Source organism: Chlorella variabilis (assembly GCF_000147415.1).
Source record: "Chlorella variabilis unplaced genomic scaffold CHLNCscaffold_29, whole genome shotgun sequence".
NCBI lineage: Eukaryota > Viridiplantae > Chlorophyta > Trebouxiophyceae > Chlorellales > Chlorellaceae > Chlorella > Chlorella variabilis.
Genome location: NW_005435059.1, coordinates 238579 through 259483, shown reverse-complemented (window position 1 = coordinate 259483; position 20905 = coordinate 238579). Strand labels below are relative to the sequence as shown.

At 60.2% G+C, this 20905-nt stretch overlaps 5 protein-coding genes across 5 annotated transcripts in view; 4 read left to right on the top strand and 1 right to left on the bottom strand.

The window, feature by feature from the left end:
• Window positions 1–42: 42 nt before the first annotated feature.
• On the top strand, window positions 43–1636 carry CHLNCDRAFT_140178 (hypothetical protein; the record flags this gene model as incomplete). Its single annotated transcript, XM_005843542.1, has 6 exons — window positions 43–480; window positions 580–625; window positions 712–857; window positions 949–1055; window positions 1135–1255; window positions 1607–1636. 6 exons carry the CDS (start codon window positions 43–45, stop codon window positions 1634–1636), a joined length of 888 nt encoding a protein of 295 aa, XP_005843604.1.
• A 194-nt stretch (window positions 1637–1830) lies between these two features.
• CHLNCDRAFT_55078 (hypothetical protein) lies at window positions 1831–5213 on the bottom strand (the record flags this gene model as incomplete). Its single annotated transcript, XM_005843487.1, has 7 exons — window positions 1831–1977; window positions 2065–2094; window positions 2723–2902; window positions 3348–3470; window positions 3882–4044; window positions 4273–4896; window positions 4996–5213. The coding sequence occupies 7 exons, from the start codon at window positions 5211–5213 to the stop codon at window positions 1831–1833; spliced, it is 1485 nt and encodes a 494-aa protein (XP_005843549.1).
• A 464-nt stretch (window positions 5214–5677) lies between these two features.
• Window positions 5678–8366, top strand: CHLNCDRAFT_37369 (casein protein kinase 2 alpha subunit). Its single transcript, XM_005843541.1, has 11 exons — window positions 5678–5829; window positions 5993–6116; window positions 6191–6251; window positions 6369–6498; window positions 6620–6757; window positions 6854–6913; window positions 7047–7160; window positions 7258–7338; window positions 7719–7838; window positions 7945–8027; window positions 8138–8366. Exons 2-11 carry the CDS (start codon window positions 6050–6052, stop codon window positions 8316–8318), a joined length of 1035 nt encoding a protein of 344 aa, XP_005843603.1. The 5' UTR covers window positions 5678–5829; window positions 5993–6049; the 3' UTR covers window positions 8319–8366.
• A 2302-nt stretch (window positions 8367–10668) lies between these two features.
• CHLNCDRAFT_37364 (hypothetical protein) lies at window positions 10669–12873 on the top strand. The gene is made up of 8 exons (XM_005843540.1): window positions 10669–10781; window positions 10896–10991; window positions 11120–11262; window positions 11363–11579; window positions 11711–11874; window positions 11966–12137; window positions 12258–12374; window positions 12492–12873. The coding sequence occupies exons 1-8, from the start codon at window positions 10749–10751 to the stop codon at window positions 12615–12617; spliced, it is 1068 nt and encodes a 355-aa protein (XP_005843602.1). The 5' UTR covers window positions 10669–10748; the 3' UTR covers window positions 12618–12873.
• A 2256-nt stretch (window positions 12874–15129) lies between these two features.
• The window catches only part of CHLNCDRAFT_59210 (hypothetical protein), a gene marked incomplete at its 3' end in the record, with an annotated part of 10605 nt that continues 4829 nt past the window's right edge, over window positions 15130–20905 (top strand). The window contains exons 1-18 of the mRNA XM_005843539.1: window positions 15130–15252; window positions 15330–15388; window positions 15514–15700; window positions 15864–16108; window positions 16256–16357; window positions 16510–16675; window positions 16781–16912; window positions 17017–17248; window positions 17361–17494; window positions 18591–18758; window positions 18876–18954; window positions 19058–19125; window positions 19267–19315; window positions 19488–19615; window positions 19707–19922; window positions 20024–20089; window positions 20281–20517; window positions 20672–20766. Of these exons, the coding sequence (XP_005843601.1) occupies window positions 15193–15252; window positions 15330–15388; window positions 15514–15700; window positions 15864–16108; window positions 16256–16357; window positions 16510–16675; window positions 16781–16912; window positions 17017–17248; window positions 17361–17494; window positions 18591–18758; window positions 18876–18954; window positions 19058–19125; window positions 19267–19315; window positions 19488–19615; window positions 19707–19922; window positions 20024–20089; window positions 20281–20517; window positions 20672–20766 (2423 nt within the window). The 5' untranslated portion in view covers window positions 15130–15192. The remainder of the gene's footprint in view (window positions 15253–15329; window positions 15389–15513; window positions 15701–15863; window positions 16109–16255; window positions 16358–16509; window positions 16676–16780; window positions 16913–17016; window positions 17249–17360; window positions 17495–18590; window positions 18759–18875; window positions 18955–19057; window positions 19126–19266; window positions 19316–19487; window positions 19616–19706; window positions 19923–20023; window positions 20090–20280; window positions 20518–20671; window positions 20767–20905) is intronic.

The following is a 20905-nucleotide window of genomic DNA, read 5'->3' as shown; positions in this document are numbered from 1 at the left end:
CAAAGGAACTGCGGCTTGAATGCCGAAGAGCTTCAAACTTTGATGGCTTCTAATGCCTCATCAAGCGATTTTCTGGACGATAGGGAGCAGGTTACAGAGCAGGTGCGGGGGGCGGCGGTGCTGGCAGCGGCCGACACGGTGTCAACTACCGCCTCACAGCAACTGATGCAGGAGTTGAGCCAAGGCGCGCTGTTTACCATGTCCAAGACGGAGCAGCTCGAGCAGCTGAAGTTCTGCCAGGAGAACCAGCACTCGCCGAGCGACACGCAGCTGCAGGCGGCCGGCTTTGCATACGTACGCGCAGACGGCATCCAGCCGGGACTGGGGGCAGTGGCAGCACCAGGCCACAATGTTAGCATGTGGGTCTACCAAGGGACTAGCAAGCATCATGATATTGTCAGCAGCTCAATTGAGCAGGGCGGCGCCTGGGAGCCACACGAGACGCGCGAGGTAGTGACCAAACTGGAGCGATTCCAGCAGGTGACTTGCCACAGGCAGCCTGTGCATGGGTGCAATGTGGACATGGTGATGCCATGCGAGGAACGCTCTGCCAGTTCAAACTGCGTGCAACATGCGCAGGCCCGGGGATTGAGCAAGGAACAAGTCTACTTCATCGATATCGGAGGTGAGGCAGGCCCTACAGCCCACTTTGCTTGCTTTCACTCCCTGGGTGGCATTTGCTCCAAACAGTCTTCCATATGCCACCTCCAGCCAATGTCGGGTATTTCACGGTCAACGCCGCCGCGCTCGGCTACAGCGTCATTGCTTTCGAGGCCACAACACCCAATGCGTTTGCAATACGGCAGACGCTGTGCAGCAACCCCCAGCTCCAGAAGCGCGTTGCCCTGGTCAACAAGGTTCGTTGGCATACCAGCTCTATGCACCTCGTGCTTGCGCAGATGTTAGTTGCAAACTCCTCGCGATTGACCACTGCTTGTGATGTTGCAGGGCTTGAGTGACGCGATCGAGCGTTGCGCTGTTGTTGCCGCATCCGACAACGTGGGGGATGGTCACGTCGAGTGCAACAAAGATGCCGCTGACCTGGCTGCATCTGGGTGAGTTGTGGTGCGGGCAAGAGTATGTCCCTGGCCTGGATACCGTTACCGAATCGGCGCAACTTTCTTGTGGCTGCAGGTTGGTTGTGCACGGACAGTTTGATCTTATCACGCTGGACAGTTATGTTGAGGGCCACCTCGAGGCGCTGCGCCAGAAAGTTGGCGTCGTTAAGATTGATGTTGAGGGATTTGAAGACAAGGTAAGAGGTCGTTGTTCTTCAGGCCAACAAGCATAAGCAAGCGCACGTGACAAAAGCATCGCACTGTATTCAGATCTTCAAAGGAGCCGGCACGTTCATGGAGTCAATCCAGCCTGCCTACGTGGTTTGCGAGGTCAGATGGGATCTTTGTCGCCCATCGTGGCCACCTGCAAATGCCTATCTCGGTCTTGATCACCTCCCCCTTGGATTGCTTGCAGTTCCATGGAACGTTTTCGCAAGGCACAACGGCTGAGGAAATGCTGAACATGTTTGACCGATGGGGCTATACCGTGCACACTGAACACTTTGACGGCCCTGTCGAGCCCAAGGATGGTTTCAGCACACTTGCAGAAAGAACTGGAGCAGTTCAGGGGGCCATAAACTTGTACTTCACCCGTGCGTAGTCTTTGCAATCTATTTTTGTTCTGTTGCCCATCTGTGCCTACGATTTCTGACTGAGCAGGCATTGAAGTTGGCCGTGTTGAGCAACGTAGGTCACCTGCCCAGTTAATCGATTTACAAGATGGCAGATTTAGAGAGGGACATGGCAGGCTGCATCTCCCTGCCGTGCCAAATCATATGCGTCCTCGCTTGAAGCTGGCCTGGTGGTGCCAAGCCTTGTTATCTTCTGCCGGCCGCTTGCTATTGCTGCTGTTCCGTCCATGCTCGCTGCTGGGGACGGTGCTGTGTGCAAAGTTGCAGCGATCCCCCATGTAGCAGCCCTGCCATCGAGGAGAAGAGGCATTCCATCAGACTCACATAAACACAAAAAGTGATCACAACTCGCAATAACATGCACCAGATCCTACCTGCGGTGTGTTGAAGTAGCGGCAGGGTCTCTGGCTGTAGGGGTGTCGTGCCGGCGGCGGTTGTGAGGTCTGCTGCAGCCCGGTATCTGGCCTACCAGCGCCAGCATGCCAATTGTGACTGGGCGCTTGCAAGCCGGGATCTGGGGCGACGCCTTGCTGCTGTCCGGGTGGCCAGATGTGCAGGGGGCGAGGCATGGCCGATGGCTGCTGCTGCTGCGATGCGCTGCTCCCTGCTGCACTGCCTGCAACGGCACCCAAGATGCCACTGGCTGCCAGCTGGGCAAGAGCAGCACCGATATCGGGCAGAACAGCTGCAGTGTGCTCTTCGGATGCGCGCCGATGGCGTGCCTGCTGCTGCTGAACGTGGCCAGAACGCTGTGCCGTTGATGAAGCGCCCAGCAGAGGTGCCTGCTGCTGCTGCTGCTGCTGCTGCATGCCAGCTGCAGCCTCTAGTGACAGTGGAATGCGGGCAATGGTGACAAGATGCTGCACCTGGCCATGATCTGCAGTTACGCTGGGTTCCACTGGAGAGTCTGGAAGTGCTGATAGCTGTGCATATAACGCAGCCGGCACCTGCAACGCCAATCAGAATTAACTTTCTGAATTGCAGAGCTCTGATCAATTGAGTGGCTGTCTGAACGGTGCTGACGATGCTCACCTGTTGCCGCCTAGCTGCGGCCTCAGTCGCTTCTATGCTGTCCTCCCCTCGAGCAGGCGGGGCTGGCATGGATGCCAGTTCCGCTTCCGACATGGCATCATTCTCTGCTGGGTTCATCCACGCGATGGTGGGCAGCATCTGTGCCAGCCGCTGCTCTAGGGCAAGTCGCTCCTGGTCCTCCTGGAAGCAGCAGGGCGATTTGCAGGGTGATTGATTCAGGGTTACTAGCACCAAGGGCAGGCAGATGGACATTGAGGGCAGGAGCAACTGCAAAGCGGCACATTCCAAAAGCTGACCTCGGCGCGGTGCCGCCGCAGTGCTGCAGCTTCGGAGAGGTGCTCTTCCTTGGCTGCTGATTCAAACCCAGGAGGAGAAGCCTCATGTGCAGCGGCAGGGGTTGTGGCGGTACTCGGCAGTTGGGTAATATCAACGTCCTGATGTGCAGCAGCTGGAGGTTCGTCCTGCAGGCATGCAAAAGGCAAATCGAGTCGTGGCTGCGCCTCTTGATGGTGCTTCTATGCACAGATACGGCACCAACTGTAGTTAGCCGATGACTGCAGGATGCAGCTACACCCTGAGGAAGCAACTCCGTTGCAGTGCACTGCCAAAAGGCAAGCAAGCTTACCTTGCGAAACCAGCGAACCCCCACCATGGCCTCCTCATCCTGCCAAGTCACCTTCTTCTTCTTCTCCTTCCGAGGCTGTGGTTCCGGCGACGGCACACGCCGCGCTGCTGCCACCGCCCGTTCCTTGGCAGTACCAGAGCTGGCGCCCACGGTAGACAACATGCTCAACCCGCTGCTGAGGCTGCCTCCCAACATAGTGACACCGCTGCCAAGGCTGCCAAGCGACGCAAAGGGGCTGGCACTGACTTTGCCAACATCAGTCTGCCCAGTCAAACTGCCGCTGCTGCTAGGCTTCCCAGAGGCAGCGGGCTCCTGTTTGGCAGCACCTGGAGCACGCGGAGAGCAGCCTGGGACAATGCTGGATTCGGATGCCATGCTGCGGGTGGCTTCCACAGCATTGGCCTTGATGGTGGCAACCTGGCAGGATTTTAGACGGGCAGTGCAGGGTAAACGGTGAGGACAAATGGCTAGCACAGGGCTGCACAGTTTCTACCATAATGCGTTTATCTCCAACAATCTGAGGCATTGCCGTACCTTCTTCGATAAAGCAACACCATCCTTGACGCCTGTCCGCTGCTTGTCAGTGCCCTTGAACAGGTCACCATCCTCAGTGACGGACAAGCTGGCAGAGGGCTGTGTCTCCAGCGGCGGCGCCGCCACGCTTGCATTGGCAGCCGGTGGTGCAGGTGCCCCCATGCTGCAAACAAGTCCAGCGCAAAGTGTACTGAGTTGTTGCGTTAGAGGCACAGGCCCCAGCCCACCAGTGGGCAAGAGCATCACCCAAGCCTGCTGAACTTCTATCTCCTCACGCATCATTGCCACAATGTGTATGCAAGGACCGATTACAAAGCCGCTGTGTGTTATGCGAGAAAGCCTGGCCACGGACGGGCACAGAAAGCCTGCGGCAGCCATCTGCCAAGCGGACCTTGCAGTGGTACTGGCCGACTTGGCGCTCTGTTCCACCATGGCCTTCCAGCGCACGACCAGGCGCTTGGCTGGCTCAATCACGGGGCTGCCAAAGCTCTCGTGCTTGCGCAGGCGGCCAACAATCTTGCCCAGCTCGCATGGTGGCTGCAGCGCCGCCAGCGTGACAGGCAGCTTGTGCAGGCACGCCAGCGTCTTTTGCACCAGCGCCTGCCTACCCTCGGCAATGAACTCGCTCAGCCACAGCTGCAGCTCCAGCAGCAGCTTGGCAGCCACCGCCTGGCGGAGAATGTTGGGCGACGACAGCTGCAGCACCACCAGCAGCGCGGTGCGGTGGGGCTTGGTCTTGGCACGCTTAACCAGCTGCAGCAGCAGCGCCAGATGGTGGTCCTGCATCACGCCGCCACTGCTGGACAGGATGCCAGTGAGGCAACGCGTGAAGGGGTCCACGGTCGGCACCGGTCCTTTGGCAGGGATGGACATCGCTGACGCAGCTATAACGGTGGGCTTTTTGGTGGTCCCTGACCGTGCCAACGTGCCCTGCTGCGACTTCAGGCGGTGTTCCATGCGCTGCCGTGCCACAATGCATGCCTTCTTGCGCTGCGGGTTGAGGCAGTTTTCACAACTGCAAGACAAATGGGTCGAGGCCAGGAAGCAGGTTGAGGGCTGCGGCAGACATTTCCATTGCGAGTAGCGTGTACCGCGGCTGCAGCCTGGGCTGTACCTGCCACAGCGCTCGCTTCGTGGGATCTTGGGAAAGCGGTTGACTCGTGTCCTCGCCTCTGCCCGCGGTGCAGCAGGCTGTGGCAGGGCGTGCTGAGATGCCCACGAGGCCCGTTTGGCCAGGGGTTGCTTCTCATCGTCATCGCCGCTACTGCTGCTGGCCGTGGACCCTGCAGGATGAGCCCAGGCAGACAGGAATGCAATGAGCAACAGCACCATACTGAAGGTGACATTTGGGCGGTGGCGGCGGCGGCGGCGGTGAAAGTCAGCTGGAGTTCAGGCAGCGCCGGTGCTGCTGCTGCTGCTGCTGCTGCTGCTGCTGCTGCGCCAGCGGGGTCCCACTGTCCTCTGCTGCCTCTGCAGACGCCCTCACCCTCTTCTTCCTCTGACGCCGCTTCAGAGCCGGTTCCGGGCTCCTCTGGCCGCTCGGCCATGTCTCACGGTGCCAGGGCTTCCGCCGATCCGGCTAGCGAGCAGGCATCGGGGACGGGGTCGCTGGGTGGCAAGGGGACAGGGTCTCTGCACGGCAAACTGGGTTGGAGTCTTTTTTCTATTCAAACGACGGAAATTTAAAGGATCGCCAATAAAATCGCGGATAGCTGTGGAGGGCGACTATTTCGGCGGAGGGGGTGGAAAGCCTCGCGCAGGTGGGCCTGCTGCGGCCCCAGCGCACTGCAGAATGCCCTCCCTGGTCACAGGATCGCCCCTGCCTGCTTTAGCCCTGGTGCGGGCCTTTGCGCGGTGCCAGTCTTGCAGGCCCTTCTGGCGCTCTCCCTGCAACCAGCCTTTCCGCCAAGGGTGCCGCGGCAGGCCGGTGCTAGCGGCTCTGCTGCAGGTAAAAGTTGGGGGTGCTCCAAAAGCCAATGCTCTCTTCTTGCTTCCGGCCCTTGTTCCTCTTTATCAAATTTAAGGATGACACTTGCTGTCACAACATTTGCAAGCCCTGGCGCGCCCCTCACGACCGCCGCCGACGATGCCCACCCGCCGCCGGCCCGCAGCCGTATCCCCTGCACCCCTTCCACGCCGCCCCCTCATCATTGGCGGCGCCCAAGCCAATGGCAAGAGTCTATTCCAAAGCGTACAGAAGCGACGCCATGACCTCGCTCGCACGCGTATATGCCGGTGAGCAGCCGAATGGCCCGCCTCCGCCCGCCCGCCCCTTTCTCACGCTCCTCCCTGGCCCTGCACCCATGCAGACACCAACGTGAACAACCCAAAGGAGTACTGGGACTATGAAAACCTGGCGATCGACTGGGGGTGCGCATTGAGGCTGGAGACGTGGCCATCGCCTCTTTGCCCAACGCATGTGTGATTGTGGTCTCCGCTCGCGCTGTTCATTTAGACTGCATGATGCCCGCGCCGCTGCCCTAACAGGAGCCAGGACGACTATGAAGTGGTGCGCAAGGTGGGGCGGGGCAAGTACAGCGAGGTTTTCGAGGGGGTCAACACCAGAAACAACGAGAAATGTATCATCAAGATCCTTAAGCCGGTGAAGAAGAAAAAGGTGGGTTGGGTTGCGCATGGGACCCTTCCACCAGCACGCATGTTGAACAACTCTTTGCCTGCTCCTCCAGGCTCCTCTCCCAGCCCCACCAAACCTGCCTGCCACCCTTGCCAACCTGTAGATCAAGCGCGAGATCAAGATCCTGCAGAACCTGTTTGGGGGCCCCAACGTCATCCAGCTGCTGGATGTGGTGCGGGACCCGCAGTCCAAGACGCCATCGCTCATCTTCGAGTATGTCAACAACACCGATTTCAAGGTGGTGCGGGATGCCGATGCTGGCGAGTTGTGACGTACGTGCGGTTGCGCCTGCTGCTATGCGCTCATGCTGCTGGTGTTGTGCTGCGTCTGCGCTCAGGTGCTGTACCCCACCTTGTCCGATTACGACATTCGCTACTATGTCATGGAGATCCTGAAGGTGTGTGTGTGTGGGGGGGGGGGCCTGCGTGTGCCGGCAGCAGCCTCAAAGGCTGCAGCTGTGTCGCTGTTTTATCATTCGCGCCTGGTATAGCCCCCACCCATCGTGGCTCGCAACGCTGGTGGGTGTGCAGGCGCTGGACTTCTGCCACTCCAAGGGCATCATGCACCGCGATGTCAAGCCGCACAACATCATGATAGACCACTCGCAGAAGAAGCTGCGGTTGATAGACTGGGGGCTGGCAGAGGTGCGCCGATTCAAAGAATGGCAGTGCCAGCTCAGCATGGGTACTGCTGCCTTCACGCCTTTGGTTTTTATGTCTATCCTTTCTGTTCCATGTGCAGTTCTACCACCCTGGGCGCGAGTACAACGTGCGCGTGGCAAGCCGGTACTTTAAGGGGCCCGAGCTGCTGGTGGACCTGCAGGTGTGTTGGGGGGGCCCAAAGAGGCGCTTCTGGGCACTGCTGAGCTCGGCATTGTGCAGGCTGGGCTCACTCTTATACTTATGCTGGCCGGCGGGCGCGGCATGCATGCGCGCGGCGTGCTCAGGGAGCGCAGGCAGCACGCGGCCCACCGCCCTTGCCCTCAGTGGCCGCGGAGCGTGCCGCCACGCCCTCCTCTGCGGCCGGGCTGGAGCCCGGCGCGGCTGCACGCCATTCTCAACACGTTGCACCACATGCGGGCCCCAACACTGCCACGTGCTGCTGTCCAGGCTGCCGCAGTAACAGCAGTGCTTGGGCACCGCCTCCCGGGCCGCCGCCGCCATCAATGTGCTGCTAAAATGCCAAGTGCCTAATGCGTGCAGGACTACGACTACAGCCTGGACATGTGGAGCCTGGGGTGCATGCTGGCAGGCATGATTTTCCGCAAGGAGCCCTTCTTCTACGGCCACGACAACTACGACCAGCTTGTCAAGATCTGCAAGGTCAGGGCTGCTTGCTCTGGCTGCTGGCCGCTATTGTGGCGGCAACGAATTTCCCGGTGAGGTATGCGGTAATGGTTGTCAAACTCATTAATGCCGCACCTCGCAGGTGCTGGGCACCGACAGCTTCTACGCCTACCTCAACAAGTACGGGCTGGAGCTGGACCCGCAGCTAGAGGCGCTTGTGGGCAGGTGCGATGCCGGTGTGCGTGTATGCTTTTGCTGCCATGCTTTTGTTGCCCCAAGGGCATCTACGAAGTGGAAATTGGTGGAGCTGTTGCGTTCATGCCGGTGCTGTACAGGCATTCGCGAAAGCCATTTACCAAGTTTGTGAACAGCGACAACCAGCACCTGGTGAGCGCCGAGGCGATAGATTTCATTGACAAGCTGCTGCGCTACGACCACCAGGAGCGGTTGACAGCCAGGGAGGCGATGGCGCACCCATTCCTGGCGCCCGTGCGGGCAAAGGAGGGCGGCCAGTGAGCCGACAAATGTCGCCGCGCTGCTCCTATGTAATTCATGACAGAGCGCAGCCCAATTCTGGAGTGAAAAGTTGCGGTTGGGGCATGCGGTGATAAGGGTGCAGCAAAGTTTAGATGATTGCGATTCAACAACTACTCTAGTGTTGTCTTTGGGGCAGCCTGCATGATCGTTTAGCCCGGGCTATCAGAGTCCGATGCATGGGGGCGCCCTGCCGTGGGGCGCAGTACAGGTGGCTCGCCGCCGCCCGCCAACTCGTTATTAAATGTCGGAACTAGTATACAATTGGTTGTATCTCTGGCGTTCAGCACTCATCCCTGCGTGCAAGGGGCCTCCTTTACCACTGCCGGCGGCGCAGCGGCGACTTCTCACACTGGAGTAGCGCATGCTGTACAGGAGCATTAGTTGCACGGCATGGTTGGGCCTGGCTCGCAGCGCAACAAGGTGCACACATGCATGGCGGTGGCTAGGGGCGCAGGGGCTTGGCCAGGCCCGGCAGGTGACATGCACGCATTAATGGGGGCGAAGCATGTACAGGCCCACAGACGCGGCACGCCCACTCGCAGGCGCACAAGGCGGGCAGGCGGGCTGGGCTGAGCGCGCGAGAGAAGCACAGGAACAGCAAAGGTGCGCTGCTCACAGCATTGCGGGTGAGGTTTCCCCCAATGCATCTAAAAAACCTGCTGCCGGCCACCAGACACCAGCCTGGCATCCTCGCCTCCCCACGTCGGCTCTGTTGCAGATGCCAGCGTGCGGCACGGCATCAAGGCTGCCCGCAGCGGCCAGCAGTCCAAGGCGGAGCGGCTAAATGTAGCCAAGCAGCAGCGCGACCAGAAACGCGCGGCGGCGCTGGAGCAGCGGCGCGTCGCAGGGCCTCCGCGGGTGGTGGCGCTGCTGCCGCTGTCGGAGGGCGTGGATGTGGAGCGCCTGTGGAGCAGCCTGCTGGCATCGTGCAGTACCCACGGCGACGATGCCACTCTCAGACCAGGAGTGCCGGGCAGCGGCAGCAAGGCAGCGGCAGGAGGCATGGAGGTGGACCTGCTTAGCACCGGGCGCCCGCCACTGGTCATGACGACGCTGGCACCGGCCGACCGACGGCGCTTGCGCTTCACCTTCCTCCCGCCGCCAGCCGCCCGTGGCGACCCGCTGGCCATTGTGGAGCTGGGGCGTTCTGCAGAGTTCCTGCTGCTGGTGATGCCCGGAGACGTCAACACTGTGACGATTGACGACGCAGGCAGCATGGCCCTGACCGTGCTGCGCTCGCTCGGCCTGCCCAACGTGGTGCCCCTGGTGCAGTCACCTGCTGCAGCAGAGGGCAACAATGTGCTCAAGGAGCGGGCTGCGGCAAAGAAACATGCAGCAAACGCCCTGAAGGAACAGGTGGGCCGCTGGGCAGCCACTAGCGTTAGGCTGCCGCAGACAGAGGGTTGTGCCTTGCGGCAAGGACACTTTCCTATGTTGTCAAGCTATCAATCACTGCAGTGCATGTTTTACTCTGGCTAAGCCTCCTCCTCCTCATTCTCCCCTACTGCAGCTGCCGGGAGACCACAAGTTGCTGGCGGTGGACACCGCCTTGGACTTCAGGCAGCTTTTGCGCCACCTCACTGACAGCGCACCCCGTGCACCGCAATGGCGCCAGCACCGCCCTGCCATGCTCGTGCAGGCAGCTGAGTTCCATCAGCAGCATCCAGCAAGAGCTGTCGGTGACGCTGCTGCAGTCGGCACCCTGCTGCTGCGTGGCTATGTGCGGGGCCTGGGCCTGTCTGCCAACCAGGCAGTACACATTGCTGGGGCTGGGGACTTCCAGCTGGCACAAATAGACGGCGTGCCCGAGTCGCAGGAGGCACACGAGCCACCGTCAGTTATTGGCCAGCAACAGGCGGGGGCAGTGGCGATGGACCAATCGGATGGGGAGGGGCCGGTGCCAGTTCTTGCGGTACCAGACCCAGAGCAGCAGGAGTCTCTTGTTCGCGAGAACGTGCCGGATCCACTGGCGGGCGAGCAAACTTGGCCTACAGAAGAGGTGCGGATTTCTTACAGCTGGAATTGGCAAACCATGGTTTATATGCTTGAGCCATGGATGTTCAAACACGGTTTGTTTGTCCTTTGGTCACAGGAGCTGATGGAGGCCTCCGTGTCAAAGACGCGCAAGCGGCGCCTGCCTAGGGGCACCTCAGACTACCAGGCTGCATGGATTCTGGACGACAGGTTGGTGCAAGCACCTGCAAGTCCAACTTCTGCAGCAGGAGTAGTGCCTCCTACGCAACAGCTAAGCACCTATGGTGTCCTTTTGCTCAACCTTGTAGCGATTTGGATGATACGGATCTGGAGAGTGAGAGGGAGGAGGAACAGCAGCTTGGCGGCAGTGGCAGTGATGACGAGTTGCTGCCTGATTTAGAGCCCAACGGAGCCGCTGTTGACATTTCCAGGGAGATGGACACCGGCACCGAGTTTGGCATGGATGATGCAAGTGGCTGGGTTGCGATAGATTTGTTGCAATGCATGGTAGAGTGGTGCTGAGCAGGGTGCGCAGCAAATCACATAGTCATGCTCACCTCGGTTGAATGCTTTGTCCTGCAGTACGACGATGATGAGGACTGCAAGCTTGCTGGGCTGCATGTTGATTTGAAGGAGCGGCATCGACAGGAGCAGGATGACCAGATGTTCCCAGATGAGGTGCGGGCAGCCTCTGTTGTTGCATCTGCGAGATGTCTGTCAGCAGTTCCTTAATTGTTTGTTGGCTTCATTCTGCTTGGTTTCATTCTGCTCTCACTTTCACTCCTTGGCACTGTGCCCGAAATCAGGTGGACACACCGGAGGGTATACCTGCTCGCCAGAGGTTCGACAAGTACCGCGGCCTGAAGAGCTTCCGCACATCACCCTGGGACCCCCGGGAGAGCCTGCCTCAGGACTACGCACACGTGTTTGCTTTTGAGAACTTTAGGCGGTGAGGAACGGTCCAGCTTATGTTTGGGTTTGAGCAGTGTATTTGCACTCTGCTGACCTCCATATGTACTGCCCACTCCACTCCCGCTGCTATGATACAGAGCACACAAGCGGGCAACGGAGGCATCCCTCAAGGCAGGTGCTGCAGGAGATGCACACGGAGTGCCAGTTGGCTCGTACGTGCAGCTGCGAGTGGCCGCAGTTCCTGCAGATGCGGCAGCCCGGGTGCTGCAGCGGGTGACAGCATCCCGGCAGCAGGCCGTGGCGCCGTTGGTGGTGTTTGGCCTGCTCCACCACGAGTGCAAGCTCTCTGTCCAGGTGCGCTCCAGGTTGCTGCGTGTCCTCCTTGCCCTTGCACTGTAGCTGGCTACCCCAGGCTTCCTTCACTTCTGTTTGATTAACACCGTGCCCGAAGAACACACCTTCTGCTGCTGCCGCTACCCCTGCAGCACTATGGCGTGCGGAAGGCTGCTGGTTATGAGGACCCGCTGCCAAGCAAGGAGCAGCTGCTGCTGGTCAATGGGCTGCGCAGCTTCTTTGCGCGCCCCGTCTTTAGCACAGACGAGCACGGCGCCGACAAGCACAAGATGGAACGCTTCCTGCACGAGGGCAGGTGCGGGCTTACCGAATACACAGCACAGCAGAGCTACAAGCTAGTCCGGTCTGATACCTCAGTTTGGCTGCTGTTGCCACCCATGCTACAGGCCCAGTGTGGCAACGGTGTATGCCCCAATAGCCTACACACCCCTGCCACTGCTGGCCTTCAAGGTTGCAAATGATGGTGCTGCGCAGCTTGTGGCTACTGGTAGCCTGCGCAGCTGCGACCCAGACAGAATCGTGCTCAAGAAGATTGTCCTCAGCGGGTATCCAGTGAAGGCAAGCGGCCACTGCTGGCTGGCGTAAGCTGCGGTGGCAGTAGGGGCACTTGGTGATTTTGTGTCTGCACTACGGCGCTGCTCTCCATCCAATTCCTGTTGCAAGTGTCTTGCTTTGCAGGTCCACAAGACCAAGGCGGTGGTGCGCTTCATGTTCCACAATCCAGACGATGTGCGCTGGTTTCGTCCGGTGGAGCTGTGGACAAAGGCAGGGCGGCGGGGCCGCATACGGGAACCGGTCAGTATCCTGCTTCTATGCTGCCTGAAAGCAAGGGCGAACCCTGTGCTAGCGTATCAGGCTGAGTCGCTTTCTTCCCATGAAAGTTTCAACGAGCACGGCAGCTGTTTGCTGCAGGTGGGCACGCACGGAGCCATGAAGTGCATATTTGATGGACCGCTGCGACAGCAAGATGCGGTTCTGATGAGCCTGTACAAGCGAGTATATCCGAAATGGCCGGAGAACCTCGACTTTGCTGCATGATTGCACAGTTTGGTTGCGACGGATTGTTTAGAACAAAGAGTCGGGCTGAAAGGGGCCAGCAGAAATGCCTGTCATGTCAATGACTGCGATCAAAAGATGAACGCCAGCGCCCAACAACAGGAAACTAGTAGCTACTGTACGCCACGGTGCTGCTGCGCGATTTCCACCCTATCCCGCCGCCGCCGCTTGCGGTTCTCTAGGCTCTGCAGGCTGTACTGCCGCTTCTTCAACAGCTGGCTGGCCAGGCGGCGCCGCTGTGCAGCTTCTGCCAGAAGCGTTGTCTCGTTGCCAGTCTTGGCCTCCAGTTCTTGGGCAGCTTGGGCTGGCAACCAGTCGGGCAGCGCCGCATCAACCAAGTACGCATGCTGTTGCTGCGCATTTGCTGCCTGGGAAGCCGCAACATGGACGATGCTGCCGCACGCCAGGAAGGCTGCATAAGAGTCGTCTGCCACCGGCCCCCCTGCTGCCCACAGCCGCCCGCTGCCGTCAAATGCCAGGCAGGCAGGCAGGTGCAGATCTGTGAGCGCCGCCCAGCTGCACTCCTGTAGCTGCCTTCTGTCCCAATCGAGGCAGAACAAGCCAAGCTCGTCCCGCCCATCAACTGCCACCACAAGCCAGCTGCCATCAGGGGATGCCACCAGGGCCAACGGCACGGGGTTGCTGGGTGGGCTGTTGTTGCTGGAGCCATAGGCAGACCTAGCCTCCACATCTCCCTCTGCATCTGCATCTGCACCATTTGCGCTGCAGTATAGTACCGCTGCCTCTTCCTCTACCCCGTTGTCCTCGTCACTGCTGCTGCCCTCGTCCAGAACGTGCCCCTGCTCAGCTCCACTGTCTGGACCGCCACCCAGCTGCAAGGGCGGTAGCTGCAACGTGTGGAGCAGGCTGCCATTCAGGGGGTCCCACAGCCGCAGGGTGCCATCGCCCCCGCCAGTGACCAGCAGTTCCTGCATGACAGGCAAGCAGGCAGGAAAACACGTTTGTGGAATGCTCACTCCATCTGCCCGCACAACACAGTTTCTGAGAAGCAGCTGTCAGAGGCATATTGACAACAGGTACATAGCCAAAAGGGGCTTTTATCCTGCTTGCTGCCTGCAGACTCGCCTTCCCGCCCTGCTTGACAAAGGTGGAGCAGGTGACAAAAGCGGTGTGGCCCAGGCAGAAGCTCTGAATCTCGTGAGCGCCTGCCATGGGGTCTGCTGGCATAGCGCTCACACGCACTCGCTGGTCCCTGCAGCACGAGGATGCTTCGCATCAGCGCCAGCAAGGCTGGTCAAGATGGGTGCTTGATAAGGTGTATGCCAGGTGCGAGGGCATCGGCAGAGTGTGGCATCTGGCAGCACCACCACAGAGCAAGGGGTACCTGTCTGTGGTGGCAAGGAAGCTGCCATCGCTGGAGATCGCCAGGGAGGTCAGAATTGCACAGTAGTGGCCCAGCAGGACCTCAGGCTCCTGCTGCTGCTCTTCAGGCTGGCCTGCATGACGGCGTAAGGGCGCCTCACCATGTTAAGCAGGGGTGACGAGAAACGGGCACCGGTCCCTGTCGATGACCAACGGCAACACGCACCAGCGAGGCGCTCCGTGGTCGCCGCCAGCACATCCCCAAACTTGTCGGCCGCCAGGACATGCTTGCTGTCGGGGGTGAAGGCGGTGTTGGTCACCTTCTTGGGCACCTTGCTGCATGTTGTCGCAGGCGGCATGCCCCAACACACAGCGCATGGGGCAGTTACCGACCGCATTGCTCCAGCGACTAGTGCTGCTGATTCATACACGCACAAAGACGCAGCACAGCCAGCAAGAAAATGTTGCCCTCACATGGTCTGGATCAGCTCCCAGCTGCTGCAGTCCCAGACACGCAGCCCTGCCGCCTTGTCCTCACTGCCTGCCAGCAGGTAGCGGCCCGCAGCATCAAATGCCACGCCCCGCACGTAGGGCATGGTTGCCTTATCCTGATGTTGTGCGCCCGGTAGCCCCTGGGCCTCATCCTCCTGGGGCTTGCTGATCAGCACCCAATGCTGCTGGCTCCTGCGGCAAAGCGGGTCGGGGCAAGTCGGGTGGCGGCGCTGGCAGGCATGCGGACGCAGCGCTGCTGCATTGCTGGGTCCTCCCATCACGCGGACCTGGCATCAAACACGCGCAGCTCAGCGCCGACGGCCAGCGCGACGGCTGCCCCCGCTGGATGGACGGCCAGCGCCGCTCTGGGGGGATCCACCGGCTGCACGTAATCCGGCACCGATTGATGCGTTTTCTTGGCCGCTCGGCCATGCTTGCGGCCCATGGCTGCAGCAAAAGCTGGCCTCCTCCGAACTTTGCGGTGCTCAGCCTAAAGCCTCAGAGGAAATGTGCGGAGGAGCCTACAGGCGCGCCCTGAAATGAAACAACCCTCTGCCACTGCATGTGTTGCACATGCATGCCAGCTTTCCAAGCCTCGTTCCTGCTTTCCAAAGCCTTTACAGTGATTAACCGCTCTGTCGCAGAGTCACAAACGAAATATATTCAGATCCGCTGCCGGCGCCCTGGCAGCGGAGCCTCGTCTCTAATCGAATCGGTTTAAGCGAGCGCCACCCCCCTGCGCATGTTTTATGGGCTGAGAAACCTGGCGGAGGCGCTTCAGGGAGGTCCAGAGGAGGAGGAGGTGAGAACTCGAAGCAACCCTCCGACACCGAACTGCACCCTCACACCCGGCCTGGGCTGTGCCTTCCCGCGCTGCAGGATGATAAGGAAGTGCAAGAGCCGCAGGAGGAGGGCGTCAGGAGGGAGGGGCCTGAAGGGTGCGCCACTTGCACAGCCGCCCCGTCGCCGCAGGTTCTGCGATTCCCCCCGCTCCTCCTCTATTAGAGTGCATTTGCGTCTCTCTCCCTGGACCGAAGCAAGTAGCATGTTGTGTTTCTTGCAGGCAAGGTACAAAGGACGACAGCGCCGACGGAGATGGCAGCCAGGCCAGCGAGGACGACGACGGCACGCAGCTCAGCTTCTGGGGCGTCGCATCAGTGCTGACTGCCACGGTCAAAGCCAAGACCACACAGGTGCTGACGGCGGTGCAGGAAACCGACTGGCGGGCGGAGCTGGAGGCGTTCCAGCAGGCAAGCACACAAGATGCAGTCTCTGCTGTGTCCCTTCTAGCGATGCATGCTCTTCTATGGTCGTCTTGCCCTTGACCTCGTATCAGCGTGGCCGCTGGCATGCCTGCACAGCATGCGCCCCTTGGCGAAGATCCGCGCCACTGCTTGGCCGCCCATGCTGCAGGGTGCCAAGGAGGATGCTGAGGCTGTGGGCAAGGGCGCCGACATTGTGATGCACAAGGCCAAGGAGGCCGCCGAGCAGCTGCCCACCGCGCTTGAGCACTTGCCGGGCAGCGCTGCAACTCTGCAGGCACGGGCGGAGGCGGCAGGGACAGTGGCACGGGTGCAAGCGGGGCGCAGCTTGGCGGGGCTAGCGGGGCTGGGCAGCAAGCTGGTGCTGGGCACGCATGACCTGCTGGAGCAGATCAGGTGGGTGCCACATGTGGCTGCTCTTGCTGTGCATTGGTGCTCAATGCTGTAGAACTGGACGTTGTTGTTACTGTGGCCCTCCTCTGTCCATGGCAGCACTGGTGTGTACGCCTAGTGTCGTCACTGCATGTCGCATTGGTGGTGCAGCCACGCCGTCCAGAACGAGATGGCTTTGATTGATGACAGCGGCAGTGCTGCACGCCTTCCTTCATCTTCCAAGGCGCTGACGGGGCAGGCGAAGTACAGCAGGTGGGCTTCGCTGCGGCATTCATCCTCAGGGTGAGGAGGTGGGAGCGTGTGGCAACTACACTACTTTTGCCGTGCCCGCGACCATGACCTGCGCACCCTGTGCTGAGCGCCCATTAGCTGCTTGACTCCTGACTGGCATGTTTCCCGCTCAGGTTTGAGGCTGATGTGGCGGCTATGCAGCGCGACAGCACCACCTACTGCGATGAGCCAGAGGATGTGGAGGATTTTGAGGCCTGGCTAGCCGGCTTCGACCTGGTGGCTCGCAAGCCAGATGTTGACAGCCTGATTGCGGAGAACACGTTCATGTCAGAGCTGCAGGTGCAGTGCGGGTTGCTTGGTGTGCGATAGTGTATGCATCGCTCAACAGCAGCCACTGCAGTCTGCGCTGGCCCGCCAGGACGGCTTGCCACCTGGGGCCTGCAGGCGCGCATCGTGCCACTGATTGTCGAGTATGATGCGTTTTGGACGCGCTACTTCTACCGCCTGCACAAGCTGGAGCAGAAACACCAGCAGTTCCTGCAGCTAGCGCAGCGTGCTCAGCAGCCTGAGGAGGAGGTGAGGCATGCAAAAGGCAAGGGGCCACAGAAAAGATTTGTTTGTTTTTGGCTCTTGTTAAGAATCCCCATTCCTGGACGCCTAACTGCTCTTCCTGCCTGCAGGTTGGATGGAGCTCTGAGGAGGAGGCAGAGCCGCGCCAGCCTGCACGTACTTCTGCTGTTGGCGGAGGTGGGCTGGCAGGAGCACCTTCTGCCACACAGTCTGCACCATTGCAAGACGAAGCGGAAAAGGAGGACGAAGTGGAGGAACAGGCGGCTGCAGAGGCCGCGCCCACCGCTTCAGTAGCGCCTGTGCATATTGTTGGTGCGGATGGTGACGTGGAGCAGCATGAAGGTGGGGTGGGCTGCAAGTTGGGGTGGCATCCCCAACAGCTCTACACAGTGCAGTTCTACATAAATTCGTTCAAGTCAGATGTCTCACCTGTGTCTGTCCTGTTTGAGTGCAGAGCTGATTGACAGTGCCGGATCGTTTGGGAGCAAGGGCCAGGACCAGCAGGGCGCAGCCCACTGGCGCGCAGCGTCCGGCTCTGATGACAGCGCAGCTGCCACCCTCAGCTCGGACAGTGATCACTGGCAAGTGGTGAGCCCTCGGCAGCGCTCGAGTGCAGTCGCAGCTGCAACAGGCAGCGGGCAGCCGGAAGCATCATCTGGCGCTGCGCCTGCTGGTGGCCCAAACGCTGCCGCGGCAGCAGCTGCCATGGCATCACAGGCAGTCTCCAAGCCCGGCGGCGCTGCCGATGTTGCCAAGCCAGCAGCTGGTCAGGCAGGTGGGACTGCTTCTCCGGCGTCGGCAGCTGCTGCACAGCAGGCAGCCTTAAAGGCAGCGGAAAACGATGATGAGCTGTCCGATTGGGGAGATGATGATGAGGCTGTCCTGGCTACTGCAGCGGCCGAAAACGATGGTGAAGAAGAGTGGGGCAGTCCCGACTGGGAATGACCGCTGCTGGCCATTTGATTGCAATTGCCTTTTGTAGTCTGCTCTCTATCTCTGGCTGTGTATGTAGCTGTGAACAATTTGTATACACCTCGAAGGTGAAAGTGGACAACCGTCGCCGCCTGGCGAGTTCGGCTTTGAGGAAGGGGACAGACTGCCGCCGCCATGACGCGCCCTGCTGGCGCGGCCGCTTCACACCCGCGTCGCAAGAAAGAGCTTTCTTCTGTTTACTCTTCTGCATCATTGTTCAGCCATCTGAACGCCAGCCATGGCACACACACTGAACAGGAGAATGCGCCCTTGGGTGTCTTGCGCCTTCAGGGCGCGGCGGGCAGGCTCGTAGCTCTAGATATCGTGAGGAGGACCTGGAACGGAGTGCTGCTTCGCCACCGACAGCGAGGCTACAGGGTGCTGGACGCGCAGGAGGGCCTTTGGCGCGTGCAGCAACTCAAACAGCGAGCGGAGGGAGCAGTTTGGGTCGCAGACAAAGAGAGGCTTGGCGCCGGGGCCGCCGCCGCTCGACCGCGCACTGCGCTCGTTCTGACTCTACTCCTCGCTTACCCTAGATGTTGAGGCGCGGCGGTGCCCTGCGGTCCCCCTCGCTGCTGGCCTTGTCGGAGTGGCAGGAAAAAGAGGTGGGCCCGAGCGTGATTCACGACATTCCACCAGCGCACTGCCGCCCCGCGCGCTTTGGCATGCATGCACCGGTCGCCCCCACCCCACCACCCAACACCGCTCGCAGGCCAGGAACCAGCTGCAATCGGCGGTGGACGAGGATGGCTCGCTCCTGGACAACCTCACACTAGAGCTGCGGGTTCACCCCCCCACCATTGATATTGACAACAAGGCGCATGACAAGTGGACCACCGTCACCATTGACAGCGCCAACCGGCCCGGCAGCCTGATATATGTGCGCCATGCCAGGGACCAGCCGGGACAATTGCAGCTGCGTCGCCACGCATAGCCTCCCTATCCCTCGAGCCTCCCTCTGCTGCCTAATCATTTCCCTGCCCTGCGTGATGCGCAGATTGTGCAACACTTCACTGAGCTGGACTTGCGCATCACGAGTGCCCGCATATCCAGCGATGGCGGCTGGTTTGTGGATGGTGCGCTCGCCTGCTGCTGCTGGATAAAGGGGGCTGGGAGGCTGCGGGCGGGCGATCGCAGTTGCTGAGCCTCACTCTGCTGCCCCCACCCTGCCGCCCGCAGTGTTCCATCTCTCGGAACCTAACGGCGAGAAAGTCCGCAATCCCAAAAAGCTGCAGAGCATCAAGCAGGTATGCTCCCAACTTGCAGATGGAACAAGGCAGCAGGGATCAAAGCAGGATTATGATTCTTGCACGATGCCAGCTTTTGATTCTTCACCATGAGTTCGTTTCGTATACTACATACTGGTCCGTACCCCTTTTGCCCTGCAGATGCTAAATGTATACATGCAGCAGGAGGAGGACCTGGTGCTTAATGGAGGTAAGATTTGACCAGTGCTCTGATCAGGCGTGATTTCCAGCAGCCTCTGGTTTAGTTGAAGCTGATGCTTGGGCAACTGTGTCAGCGAATACCCCAGATTTCGCCATTCTTGGTGTTGCTGTGCTTGCTGCAAAAACAAATGGTTGGGTGCTGTCGCCTGACATGCCTGCAGACGAGACGGACGACATGAACCGCATCGAGACCACTGTGTTTGAACTAGCTGGGCCGGACCGGCCCGGGCTGCTGGCAGAGGTTACCCACCTGCTGACCCACAACGGCTGCAACGTCCGCTCCGCGGCGGTGAGTGCAGACACCGCCCAATTTAAAACCAGCTGCATCATCCTTGCCCGTTCTTCCACGACCCACCCTCTACCTGCATCGCTTCCGGCAGGTGTGGACATACCGGGGGCGCGTCGCCTTTGTGCTGTCGATCACAGAGAAGGGGTTGCCCGTGGTGGACGGCATCAAGCTGCAGCGGCTGCGCCAGCTGGTGCTGGGCATCATGACGCGGCGCCCGGGTCCCAGCGACAGCAACGGCGCGCTGGCGGCCATGGGAGGCGGCGGATTGGGGCCAGGCTCTGCTGGCGTGATTGTAAACATCCGAAAAGTGCGAAGGCTGCCTGGTACATGCTAGGTGGTGGCAGTTTGCTGATTTTGCAGAGGCTGCTATGCTGCTCAGCCTGAGCACTTTCATCTGCGCATGTGCAGGTGCGAGGCGAGATCCACCACGACCGGCGGCTGCACCAGCTGATGCTGCAAGAGGAAATCAATCAGGCAAGCCACTGCTGTCCAGGCACCGTTGCCTGCTGTCGTTGTCGTTGCCACCGCCGCGGCTGCACCGCCGACCACAAATCTATATCTTTCTGGATGGAAGCTTCCAGCACATGGCACAGGGGAGTTGCTGAAGATATCACCATGCATGCATTTTTGTTTGTTTTTTCATGAAACGCCTCTGCTGGGTGCAGTGGTCGCAAGGCGTGCGGCTGCAATCTGTGGATGAAGATGAAACCAGCAGGCAGGGGCAGCAGGAGCAGCAGCTGGGGGTCCTGTCTGCAGCAGCAGCAGCAGTAGCAGCAGCGGGACAAGTGGAACGGCCGCTCAGCCGGCAATCCACGGGAAGTGATGTGAGCGGCCGGAGTGATGGCGTGCCCGGGGTGCAGGGGCTGGGCGAGGGCTGGATGGCAGCGGGTTCAGGCGTCAAGGTGTGCCCCTCATCCATGTATGTCGCTGGCTGGTGTTATGACTTGGACTTCCAAAGACACTAGCCCCATCTGCTCAGCCCTCTAGACACCTTGTGTCTCCTCCTGTCCGTTGGTGTCACTTGGTACCCCCCACCCTTTTGCCTGCCGCCTGCAGGCAGTGACCTCTGCTTACCGCTCCCCAAAGCACGACCGCCCACAGATTGACATTGACTACAGCTCCGACTGCAAGTACTGGATCATCAGCATCAAGTGCCGCGACCGAACCAAGCTGCTCTTCGACACGGGTGGGGGGCTTGGGGGACGACACTGCCGTTCCGGTTGGCTCTGTGTGTGTGTGTGTATGTGGGGTGGGGTGGGGTGCGCTGCGTGCTGGCCGTCTGGCGGAACT

Coding starts and splice junctions, on each gene's coding strand:
- CHLNCDRAFT_37369 (XM_005843541.1), top strand. CDS start 6,050: ATGGCAAGAGTCTATTCCAAAGCGTACAGAAGCGACGCCATGACCTCG. Junction 6,499..6,619: donor AGCCGGTGAAGAAGAAAAAG/GTGGGTTGGGTT, acceptor GCCAACCTGTAG/ATCAAGCGCGAGATCAAGAT. Junction 7,839..7,944: donor AGCTTGTCAAGATCTGCAAG/GTCAGGGCTGCT, acceptor CGCACCTCGCAG/GTGCTGGGCACCGACAGCTT.
- CHLNCDRAFT_37364 (XM_005843540.1), top strand. CDS start 10,749: ATGGACACCGGCACCGAGTTTGGCATGGATGAT. Junction 11,263..11,362: donor GCTTTTGAGAACTTTAGGCG/GTGAGGAACGGT, acceptor GCTATGATACAG/AGCACACAAGCGGGCAACGG. Junction 12,375..12,491: donor GGGGCCGCATACGGGAACCG/GTCAGTATCCTG, acceptor TGTTTGCTGCAG/GTGGGCACGCACGGAGCCAT.